The following is an 11,727-nucleotide window of genomic DNA, read 5'->3' on the forward strand; positions in this document are numbered from 1 at the left end:
TGTAGAGGTTGTTTGCTGTCTTGTTTTTTTTTAAAGGTAGGTACCACTTTATAATACATCATGCAACTAAGGGTGTAATTTCCCTGTAATTAAATGGAATTTTAGTCCATTTTAATTTTAAAATGAAATGTAAATATATTAACATGCTTTTTTTAAAGGTTTAAATAATAATACTGTAAGTAAATTTAAGGAGTCATTTTAAGGACTGCATCAATAATTTTAAGTACTGTCTATTTTCTTGGTAATTTTGTGGAAAAACAAACAGTTTCCCCTTGTTACCTTGGAGTGGCTTATTCTATATATTCTTATTTGATATTTATTAAATTGATGTGCATAATTGATTTCTCTATTATTCAATTGTCCATTTTTACTCAAGGTGTAATAAAATTACTTGGAGTATAATGTGTGTCTCCTCTCCTGTAATAATAGTTAAGCAGGTTAAGCCACTCCATGATACAGCCCACACCCCAAAATGTGCAATGTACATATGTATTTTAATTTCCACTAAATTACCAGGAAATTATGCAGTGCTTAAATTTACTTACAGTATAATTGTTTATTTGTTTCCAGCAAAAACATGATTTCTTAGCCCCTTATTCGAATGTCCCTGACTTTAAGTACTTGCATGTAAATATAACTACATTATATTAAAAATGTTGAAATCTGATTTAGGTGCTGGGGAATTACGACTTTCATCGTGGGCGGTGTTATAAAGTGTTACCAAAAGTTAAACGCACTTTTAATTCAAGGACACGACAGCTTATGCGGATTGTAAACAACAGGCCTTTCCCTAATTCTAAAGCTGCATAACCACTAATGCGCCAAACCAGCTCCAGCTGTGTCTTTTAAGAAACGAGTGAGTGAATGATAAACACGCAATGCTTTAGCTATTGAAGCCTTTGGAGTTTAGCCAGTCATTTTCCACCAAAGGCATCTTGGAATTATTTCAAGCCTGCATAACCCTCCTGAACACACATGCACGCAGATCATGTAGCTGGTGAAGGGAGTGAGACCTGTGCTCTGGTCATGCTGCTGGTCATGATCACTATCAGGTACTCAGGAAACTGTCGGTATTTTAATATATCTTAAATAGAATAAAAGAATCCTGATTAAAAAATATTTTCCTTTTGTTTATATGTAATGTGTTTATATGTAACATTTATGTGCACATCTTTTGTTACGTTTGCCACACAAAATGAAGTTGGCTTTCTTAAAGTTATTAAGGAAGATTATCATATAATGAGTCTGTCCATCGGAAGCACTAAATCAGCTAACAATAAGCCAAAGCTCTATGCAAAGTTACAAGGACTCATTTCCACACTGCTGTGCAGTTCCTAGTGTTTTCACTTAACTGTGAGAAGTGAGATTCACTATTAAATGTTAAACTCAATAAGCTAAACTATGGAGAAACAATAAGGTTTAAGAAGGTATTCTTAATCTAAACGTCTTAAACGAGCAGCGATGATATCTGCTCCATATACCTTCATTGTGTGCTCCTCTCTTACCTCTTCTGCCCCATAGTGTACAGAAACTACAAGAAAATACAAAGACTTTTCTCTAGCTGCTGTCTATTTGGACAGCTGCTGGTTAAATATTTGCAGTAATTTGTTTTTAAGAATTTCCGTTTTATTGTTTGGTCTGGCTTTATAGATTTATTCCACTGATGTGTGCCAGCAGCAGGAGAGATAATCATGTTTGTAGCTACAATTTAACTCACAAAATGCAATGCATGGTCAGCCTTCCAAAAGGTTTACAATACCGAGTGAACATTAACAGTAATTTACACACATATGTAAACTGCCTTAGAGTTGACACACTTTGTAAATAGTTATATGTCGAGGTATTGCTTGGGCAGGCATTTGCTCGAGAAAACGAGAGGAGGAGACTCTGTGGCAAAGAAAGACGAAAGAAAGAAAGAACTAGAGATCACTAGGTCACATTTTTCTGACAAAAACTTGCGTTTCAGCAGGCTCATTTGTGACTTTGTCACTTTTGAAAAGCCTTCGTTATACTAGCTGTCACAATCCATTTGAACTTTGAATAACAGCTTCACGAGCGCGTGGTGCGGCCCTCACGCGCACTCTGCTCTAATTTCTACCTGTCCTGAGTGATAAGCCTGAGCAGCGCCCTTGGCAACTCCGGCTCTGGGCCCACACTGCTGTCAGTCTCTCTCTGCAGAGCCACAGCCGGCCAGCAGGACGGTCAACTCTCGCTGGGTGAATCCTAACAAACACGGCGGGCTCCATGGGTAACAGCCACGGGGCTGCAGGGCTACAGCGAGCCGTCCGCAATGTGCTAAAGAAGGCCGGGAAAATTCATCACAAGGCTCTTGGGACATGTCAGAAAGGTAAGGCGAATCAGCTATGTCTGCATGACAGACACCAGCTTCACTCTGTGACGCCCGTCAGTGTAGCTTTTTCATCCAGTGCACCTTGTGCGATGTGAAATAATTTGCCCATTAATTAAGGTTTTCTACCTAAATAGGGAGAAACCTTCATTAATGCCATTGCTAACACTTGGCTTTAGCCCTCAGTGACATAGCCAAATGGCTACAATGAAATGTGGAAGCTTGTTTCTTCTGAAAAAATAAAATATAATAACAATAAAATTGAAAAAGTCGTTGAAATTTAGACTGAAGTCAGTAACTCGAAAATTTGAGATAATATCCTTAACAGTCGTCTTACCTCTGCCTGGCATTTCATTTAGTTCATCACAGTAATAGTCGGTTTATTTGCTCTCTATATTTTTTATTGGACCTCGAATATGTACGAAAAAAAACGAAGCCAGTTTAGCTTAAAACGTAGGTATAACATTTAAAAATCCTTTAATTTATATATATTTAATTAAATATAAATAAATAAATATTGTATCATCTACGCAGTTCTTTTGTATGATAACTATTTAGCACACCGCCACAGGGCATGCAGTATCAATTATAGAGGGTCCAGCTACCCCCTGCCGACACAGATTATGATAACCTAATAGCACCTGCTCAGGTGTCCTCTGGAGCTATGGCAACGGGTCCTAATCTGCATTGTCGGGCCCAGTTCAGTGTAACCCTAACCACTCGGTCGGTGGTCAGGGTTTTAGCACACACCAGGGATTACATTACCAAAGAACAGCTCCACTTCAAACAGGGATGGAAGATGGGATAATTATTGTCTCTCTTTTTATTTTTTTTTCTCCCCCTTTTCTCAGCTCTTCAGGTGTGAACACACTCACTGGCAGTTTCCCCAAATCCCACTCATCCCATGGCTCTGAATTCAGGGTTACAGGCACACCTCTGTCTGTGGACCAAAGTCCTGACTCTGGACTAGTATCTACACCCGTAAGTGACACGCACACACTGGATAAACCTGTGATTACCCTTCCCTCACAAATTCTCCTTTGCCTCCTCCTTCCTTCATCTTAAACAGCCTTCATCCCGTCTCCCTCTCTCTTTTAGCCATCTCTGAGCTGAATAATATTCTCAGTCTGTTCTCTGCACTCGCTCTTTTACCCTCGAGCCACTGGCCTCTCGCCTAGACTACTGTGCAGAGTGTTTTCTCACTCACTCTCTTACTCTCGCTGATATGTGATTTAAGAAAGATGGTGGGGGGGTGGGGGGGTGGGGGGGGGGGGAAATCACTCCTCACCTAATCCTTCTTATGTTCCATGCAGAGTTCTCCCACTTGGGCTGAAAAAAAAAGAAACCCCTCTGTATGTCATGTCTTAAACAACTTCAAAGTGTTTTGCTTAAAATCCTGCAGCAAAATAGCATCTCTAAATAATTATTTGCAAAAGAAAAAGGCCTTCTGGTTGGAGCTGCGTGCATGACTGACTAATGCTCCTGTTTTAGTAGAGACAGGGATGCTTTTTTTTTAAAATTATTAATGTATTTAGATGTTGTCAGATATTGTGATATAAAGACTGTATAAGGGAATGAATCATACGCACTTCCCATTTAGATTACATCCATTATTGTCTCCCACACTGTTCAGAAACCTTTAAGAAAACATTTACACTGGAGAGTCTGGAAAAGGAGGAGCAACAGTTAGCTGGATTTGGGTCATTCCTGTGTCTAGATTACCAGGCGGAGGGAGTGGAGAGTTACACAGTAAGAGTGAACAGGATGAGTATAAAAGGGTTGATAAGGTCAAGGCTGCTGCATCCCAAAAACAGTCAACATAGGATCATAACTTTTCATTTGATATGATAAATATTTGCATAAATATCCCAAGACGACTTTTAAATAGTCTTCATTTGAGGAAAAAAATGCATAAATGGAAAATATTTTAATGTTTATCATTAGAAGATGAAAGGAGATTCACAAACTCACTAATGAAACTATGAGCAACAGCTGCTATTTGATTTTATACAGTTGATGTGATACACAGCCCTGTAGACGGGGGGTAGGGCTAAACTGGGGAAAGAATGCATGCGCTGATACGTAAAGAGAGGAAAGAGAAGGATGATGTCAGCAAGACAAGGTGTCATTACAGGATAATAAAACTGTAGCGGCTCTTGTCGACCTTCACAGGTAGCAGTATTGGTTAATAGTCTTATAAATGAGCCACTGATTTTAGCTTCATGCTCTCTGTATGCTCGGGGAATAAAGTTTATGTTGGAATAATGGGCAACCATGGTAGATTAAACTTAATTGTGTCTCCTGTTCTTCTAAACGATTCCCATGTATCGCTCTCTTTTTGCCCATTGACATGTCAGTTATTTGACTGTCCTGATCTTGAAGCTGAAATTAATTTGACTATCAATTAGGGGAATGTGATTAAACTTGGGGGGAGAATATGGCTCATAACTGGTGTCATTTGCACAACACACCTCACTGAAAGGTGTCTGCAGATTTGTGACTGCATATGTGTCACAGATGATATCATAGCTTTGAAACTTGGCAGAATGGTGCATTCACGAATGGCACTTATTTACGTATTTAATCAAGGAAGGAAATCTACACTCGCTGGCCACTTCATGCATTACACCAGGGGTGGGGGAACTCCAGGCCTCAAGGGCCGGTGTCCTGCAGGTTTTAGATGTGTCCTTGATCCAACACAGCTGATTCAAATGGCTAAATTACCTCCTCAACATGTCTTGAAGTTCTCCAGAGGCCTGGTAATGAACTAATCATTTGATTCAGGTGTGTTGACCCAGGGTGAGATCTAAAACCTGCAGGACACCAGCCCTTGAGGCCTGGAGTTCCCCACACCCGCGTTACACCCTGCTCGTACCAGGTTGGACTTTTCCCTTCGTGGCGCAGATTCAACAAGGTGCTGGAAACACTCCTCGGAGAATTTGGTACATATTGACCAAATTTTCTGAGAGTTTCTGCAGATTTGTCGGCCGCGTATCCATGATGAGAATCTCCCATTCTATCATAGCCCAGTGGTGCTCTGTTGGAGTGAGATGTGGAGATTATGGAGGCCATGTGAGTACAGTGAGCAGCCATCAGAAGATTGGTACACAATGGTTACAAAGGCATGGTCAACAACAATGGTCAGGTAGGTTGTGATGTTTAAATGATGCTCAGTTTAAGGGGCCTAAAGTGTGCTAATAAAGTATTTCCCACATTACACCACCAGCAACAGGAGCCTGAGTTGTTGATACAATGCATGATGGTTCCATGCTTCTACATCATTCACACCAAATTGTGGTTCTATGATCTTGACGTTGAAGCAGAAATTAAGACTTGTCAGGCAACATTTTGACAATCTGCTGCTGTCCCGTTTTGGTGAACCCATGTCAACATCAGTATCTGCCTCAGTTTCAGTTTCAGTATTTTGGCTTTAAAAAGTGGTTATTTGAGTTACTGTTGCCTTTCTATCAGCTCAAAGCAGCCTGGCTATTCTCTTCTTAATTCTGAAATCAGCAAGGCAAAGAAATGGTGCTAACTGGATATGTATTAATTATCAGTTCATTCTCTGTAAACTAGAGATGGTTGTGTTGAAAATCCCAGAGCAGCCCATTTGGTACCAACAACTATGCCACTTTTAAAGTCAAATAAATCACCTTTCTTTGTAATTCTGATGCTCTGTTTGAACTTCTGCAGGTTGTCTCGACCATTTCTACATAACTAAATGCTGCCATGTGATTGGCTGATTAGCTATTTGCATTAACAAGCAGATGAACAGGTGTACCTAATGAAGTGGTCAGATAGTAACACATTTCTTGTGTATCTCGTCTGTCACCCTGTTCTCCTCTTCATCTTTTCTCATCAGCTTCCATCAAGTCGGTTCCAGTTTGCATTGTGGCATGGCCTGGAGCAGTGTGATGTCACAGGTGACCAGCTGACGTGCCCCAGGGTTAGAGAAGGTGTGTGGCTGATGTGAGAAAACCACCTCTGTAACCTAACCAGAGCAATAGAAAAGAAATTGTAGTTTTCTAGCTCATGAACCGTTTTAGAAAACCTCTAAAGAAGCTGTGTCGCTGCCATTTTTGTGTTGCTTTCATTACTTTCGAGTCTCTTAATTTAGCTTCTTCACCAGATGAATAATAATGTGAAGATTGTTAAAGACTTTTAAAAAAATTTTTACATTATAATCAAAGGGCCATCAGAAGATGAGTTACATCTAAAAGAGAGGGGTGGCATCTGTTTGGAGAGAGGGAGGAGCAGGAGAAGAGAGGAACAAGGACAGAGATGGGAGGAGAGGCTTCAAGAGAACTGGGAAAACTGTCTGGTAAGCTAGCATGCAGGATATGTGTGGGTGTGTGATGTTAAAGATGTCATATATAGCACAGAAGAGCAAAGACATAGCTGCGGAAAGGAAAGAAGTGAAGGTGCAAACTGAGAAGAAGAGGAGGAGAGGGCAACAAAGATTGCTTCTGACACCTCTACCACCTGTCTCTTCTCAGGAGTTAAATTTGTCCTATCAGGACTTGGGTGATCCCTTCCAGCAAGAAAATTTCCTCCGAATCCTCCGCCGGTTGATCCGAGTGGAGAAACTTCAACTGATTGACAACTCCCTCACCAGCCTGAGTTCTGTACGTCTGCCAAGGTATGAAATGACACCCAAGGTGCAGCACAACGCCCTCATCTGGAACAGCTCCCTGGAGGAACTATGAATATTACATACTGTGAAATTCCAAATGGTTACACACACACACACACATATATATATATATATATATATACATATATGATAGACTGAAATTTATCTGACTGACATTACTACAGCATTCATTATAGCTTTATTAAATCCATTTAGCTGTTAAAAATGAAGACAAATGTCCTGTCAAACAATATTATATTCTATAATTAATCATCATTGTTTTTATAACGTTGGCCACGTGGGTTTAGTGTTGAAGTCAGCTTCTGAAACTCACATTGCACTTTTTAAAATTATGTTATTTAAAGATAGTAGCTCAGTGCTTTTGAACAAATAAGTGAAGGTTATGTAATATTTCTTCTGTTCAGCCTGTGATGGGACTGTTTGTGTGCTAATTAGTGTTTTCTTACCTTTTTTCTTTTGTTTCTTTCTGAGTATGCTTGTCTGTGCTGTACTGTTTGGCACGAAACAAAAAGTTAAGCAGTATTTGTGTTTGCCATGAGCAGGTGCAGAGTGTTAAACCTGCACCGTAACCACCTGGTGTGTCTGCGTCAGCTGCCAAAGCTCCCCGCAGTGGAGCACCTTTGTCTGTCTGAGAACGCCATTGGTTCCCTGGGGGGACTGGGAGCTCTGGGGAACAGCCCACTCCGTTCCCTGAACCTGACCCGCAACCCAGTGACCTTCACTCAGGACTACCGTGCACGGTAATCAGACTGTACCAGAGGCTGAACTCAGTTCTGCTTAGTATTAATTAAACCACTACTGGTTACAAATAGAGTGTGAATATGTGAAACAGGCAAAGTAAAAACACCAACATTTATCACGTTTTGATCATTTTGTCCCATTTCAGCCCCCGCCTATCCAAACATCCACTCACTTCCACAAACAAATCACTCCCTGTTGTAGTCCCTTTAACTGAGTGCATTGCTGCCAGTTCCTCTATAATCGCCAACATTTATGTTGTCCCAGTGGCTGTGTTGGACATCACAGCTCTCGTATTAAGCCCAGCAGGAAAAAGCTCAGACTGAAGCTCCAGATTTCCCACAACTTCCTCAATTCATGTTGTTTACCTTAATACAGTAGAGTCTACCAAAGTCTTTATGAACTCCCCATCAGAGAATGACTTAGTGGGGGGTCAATCTTGGTCTTGACTGGTCCATCCCTGGATAAAAGATTCAGATGTCTGTTCCCGCTCTTCATCTGTCACATTCTTGTTCAGTTTCGTAATGAAGTTCAAAATGCAGTCCCTAACACTGTAATGCCAAGTTTATTGTTTAAAAAAACAAAACAAAAAAACTGCAGTTTCAAAATAAAAGCATCAGTTGTATTGGGATTTTGCAAAAAAACATTAAGTTGGTCTCTAACGGGGAGTTATTCAAAGAGTGTTTGGTGACTGAAGTGGGACAAACTGTGTGATGTGTACTTTTTTATGTGTGCATCCTAATTTCCCATCGACCTGGAGACAACCAAAGGGCCGGATATTTCCTGTAGGCCATACAATGCCCAGGTCTGCTCTAGAGGATAATGTCTGTGTATCTATAAACTAATTTATACTCATTTTCTGTCTCTCTTCATATTCAGTGTTTTCTCCTGTTTGCCAAATCTCGAGGTCCTGGATGGAATCCCCAAGCTGCCAGAAGACTTGCTGCCCCCCAGTTTACTGCTCCCAGAAACCAGCAGGATGTGTAATATTTTGTGACATTCCTCCGTGGTAGCCTGCACTTTGAAAATGTCAGCTTTCAGAGATCTCCTCTGAGGGAAAGTGGCCAGGTAACATTTAAATGAAGGACTTAATATTTACACAAACTGTCATACTTACTGCCGTTAAGGTCACGGGTTGAGGCATTAAGAAGAATAATCGTAAGGTAATGCTTTTAGTACCAAGTAACAACTACCAGTATATTACTGATATTTTTAAATTTTGATTTATATACAATTTACAGCTATTTTGATAATAAACAGAAAATACCATCAAGACTTTCAAGTGTTTATTTTTTATATTAATTTTTACAGATATACAGACGGGTGATTCTAACAAACTCTGGATTTGAAGGGAAGGAAAGCAAGCTAATCAGACTGCTGCATGACTCATTGCTCGGCATCTCTCAGTGCTTTGCTGAGCCGACACGCTTACACTCCTGCTTCTGCTGCAGCAGAAACATACAGGGGAGGATTTTATTAATATTATTATTATTATTATTATTATTATTATTATTATTATCATCCTACTGTCTTAACTATGAAAAAAAGCAATTCTGGGGAACTTTTATTTCTTTTTAAACTGTAGCTGCGACTTTAGATTACACATGTTTGCATGACATGTGTATTATATGAGAGGAGAAACAGGACATCCGCTTTAGAGGCTTATCAAACATTTAGTGTGCAGACTCCCTCGGATAATGGCTTCTTGTGTCCTCAGGCTGACTGGGTAATGACCCAACAAACACACACCCACGTACAACTTGCACACACAAAAAAGTAGATAAAAAGAAATCGGTGGCTTGAAAAGCACTCACACTGACAGGATTTAATACCTGCTAAAAGTATGTGTGCTCTTGACATTGTAAAGCGGTTTGGATAAAAGGGTGAAGTCAATGACACGTGCACTGTTCTAGATAAACGGTGCTGCAGGGGTTACGGCTTAGATATTGATTTATTCATACATCATGGGAGCCTGTTCTCTTGTAATAATGGATTCACTTTCAGTCTGCACCTGCAACATAAACACATTTTGCCATGTGATACTGCAGAACATGATTATGAATACCGCCGCACACGCATCCCGAGCAGCCACCTATGCACATAATGGGAAGCAGCTGCATTCTCTTTGCTCACAGTAATACAGAGAAACAGAAGCTGATATCTCTCTAACAAGCGTACAGCCAGGCACAAGCTACCAGTTACATGCTTCATTGGGGTTTGTTTAAGTGTGGAAGATTGTTTGTGCAATTGTGTGTTATGCGCGCCGAAGTCTCCAGCTGATGAATGAGAGTTCGTTACTGGTGTAAGGAGACAGTGTGATCTGCTCGATGCATCTGTATATGTACTGCAAGCTGGATACGGGTTAAGAGGAAAAGTTAAGGTATTATCGATAATCTCTGCAGACAGTATTCGATGCCAGGACTTCTTTTGCAGTGTGAGGGTAGAAAAAGAACACATATTGCTTCGAGCTTTAGCTTTATGTAAGTTTTGAACTGGTGTTAAATGGAAGATTTGGTCATTTGTGGCAACTGTGTGGGCATTCGTCTCAAGAATTATTTATGCCTGGTGATTCACCCGTGAAATGACTGAATATAAGGGAATGATGGAGGAGTTGTCATCTCTGCATTGGTTCTTATAAAAATATATGTGTGGACATCTTCCTGTGGCCTGTTATTAGCGCAATGATGAGACACCTGTTACCGTTGTACTCCTCCAGCATCCTGCAGTCCCTCCGTGGAGTGGATGGGGTGATGACAGGAAAAGGAAGGGAGGGCACAGCGAGAGGCAGAGGAACAAGTACTGTAATGGAGATGGGAACAGAGAGCGTAAATAGAGACTGAGGGGAGGAGGGTTGATCTGATTGAGACTGTGTGCTAGGGACAAACGTTGTTCATTAGAGATAATTGCCTTTCTCCGTCGACCCCCTCTCGTTTGATTTTCATTTCGTCCTGATTTGCCGGTTCATTTCCCATGTGAGTGAGCTCACATACACATGGCCTTCTTACCTCTCAGCTCAGAGTGGTAGATAAGGAGCAGGGCTAGAACATTTGGGAACATTTGTGCCGTGTCATACAGACTGACTGGCACAGTTTGGACAGTGTTGCAGTTTATTTTGCTCTGTGCACCACCATAATAGATTTTTAAGATCGAGCAATCAAGATGTGAATGAAGTACAGACACTCAGCTTTAATTCAAGGCCTTTAAGAAAAGTATTGCATTACGTATTTAAGAATTACACCCATTTTATACACAACCCACAATTTCTAGGGGTAATGGTTATACACACTGTAGTGGGAGACCACACCACAACCAAAATGTTTGTGCCATTTGGGGTGGCTCGAATGTTAAGATACTGAACCCCGAGTTATATTGAAAAAAAAATGCTTGTATGTGTGTGTGAATGGGGTCACTAACAAACTCATCGCCTTTGAAATGGCGGGGACCAGGTCTGTGACCACTCGCAGTCAGCTGCCATCTTCAGAGTAATTTTGGTGCAAGTCAGCTGATATAGTTGCTGCAGAACTGCGATTTAACTGCAAAATAGCATAGGCACTCAGTGACTGTGCTTTTATGTTGGAACACAACAATAGAACCACTTGGCAGCAAGTTGACTCAAACCCCCTGATGTGTAACAGACGACTTGCCCTCAGTCACGTAGTAATTCAGAGTAAATTCAACATGTTGGCAATCTGTGTGTTTATAAATTAGACAACAGTTATTTCTGGCTGAGTGACTGCATTCAGTCCAAGTCGGACTGATTGTTTAGAGAAAGCCTGCCTCCCACCAGTTGACCCGTGCAATTTCCTTGCAAGTGAAAGTGGTCGCTACTACTTCCAATCAGTCTCCAACAGCAAAGTGATTAATGCAATCAGATTTTTTCCAACTTGCAAGGTTGGCATCTTTTTTTCACTCAAGTGTGACTAAGCTGTTAGATCAGAGGTGTCGAACTCCAGGCCTTGAGGGCCGGTGTCCTGCAGGTTTTAGACAT

At 40.8% G+C, this 11,727-nt stretch overlaps 1 protein-coding gene across 3 annotated transcripts; it reads left to right on the forward strand.

Annotated features, from left to right (window-relative positions):
- Nucleotides 1-2,138: 2,138 nt before the first annotated feature.
- On the forward strand, nucleotides 2,139-8,996 carry LOC146693750 (acidic leucine-rich nuclear phosphoprotein 32 family member B). 3 transcript variants are annotated; one of them, XM_085478809.1, is made up of 7 exons: nucleotides 2,139-2,347; nucleotides 3,199-3,328; nucleotides 6,210-6,303; nucleotides 6,538-6,668; nucleotides 6,844-6,986; nucleotides 7,544-7,741; nucleotides 8,619-8,996. In XM_085478809.1, the coding sequence occupies exons 1-7, from the start codon at nucleotides 2,337-2,339 to the stop codon at nucleotides 8,734-8,736; spliced, it is 825 nt and encodes a 274-aa protein (XP_085334935.1). In that variant the 5' UTR covers nucleotides 2,139-2,336; the 3' UTR covers nucleotides 8,737-8,996. The 3 variants fall into 3 exon arrangements, with proteins under 3 accessions (XP_085334935.1, XP_085334934.1, XP_085334937.1); XM_085478808.1 differs by lacking the exon at nucleotides 2,139-2,347 and having other exon boundaries at nucleotides 3,053-3,328; XM_085478811.1 differs by lacking the exons at nucleotides 2,139-2,347; nucleotides 3,199-3,328 and adding an exon at nucleotides 5,246-5,492.
- The last annotated feature ends 2,731 nt before the right edge of the window (nucleotides 8,997-11,727 follow it).

The sequence above is a fragment of the Copadichromis virginalis genome, linkage group LG14, assembly GCF_057382275.1.
Source record: "Copadichromis virginalis isolate Kocher_CV1m ecotype Utaka linkage group LG14, C_Virginalis_male_GT1.1, whole genome shotgun sequence".
NCBI classification, from domain to species: domain Eukaryota; kingdom Metazoa; phylum Chordata; class Actinopteri; order Cichliformes; family Cichlidae; genus Copadichromis; species Copadichromis virginalis.

What these genes read in the sequence shown, in the direction of transcription:
- LOC146693750 (XM_085478808.1), top strand. Translation starts at nt 3,140, where the DNA reads ATGGAAGATGGGATAATTATTGTCTCTCTTTTTATTTTTTTTTCTCCC. An exon ending in CTGGACTAGTATCTACACCC is followed by an intron (nt 3,329 to 6,209) that starts GTAAGTGACACG and finishes TTTTCTCATCAG; the next exon opens with CTTCCATCAAGTCGGTTCCA. An exon ending in ACTCAGGACTACCGTGCACG is followed by an intron (nt 7,742 to 8,618) that starts GTAATCAGACTG and finishes CTTCATATTCAG; the next exon opens with TGTTTTCTCCTGTTTGCCAA.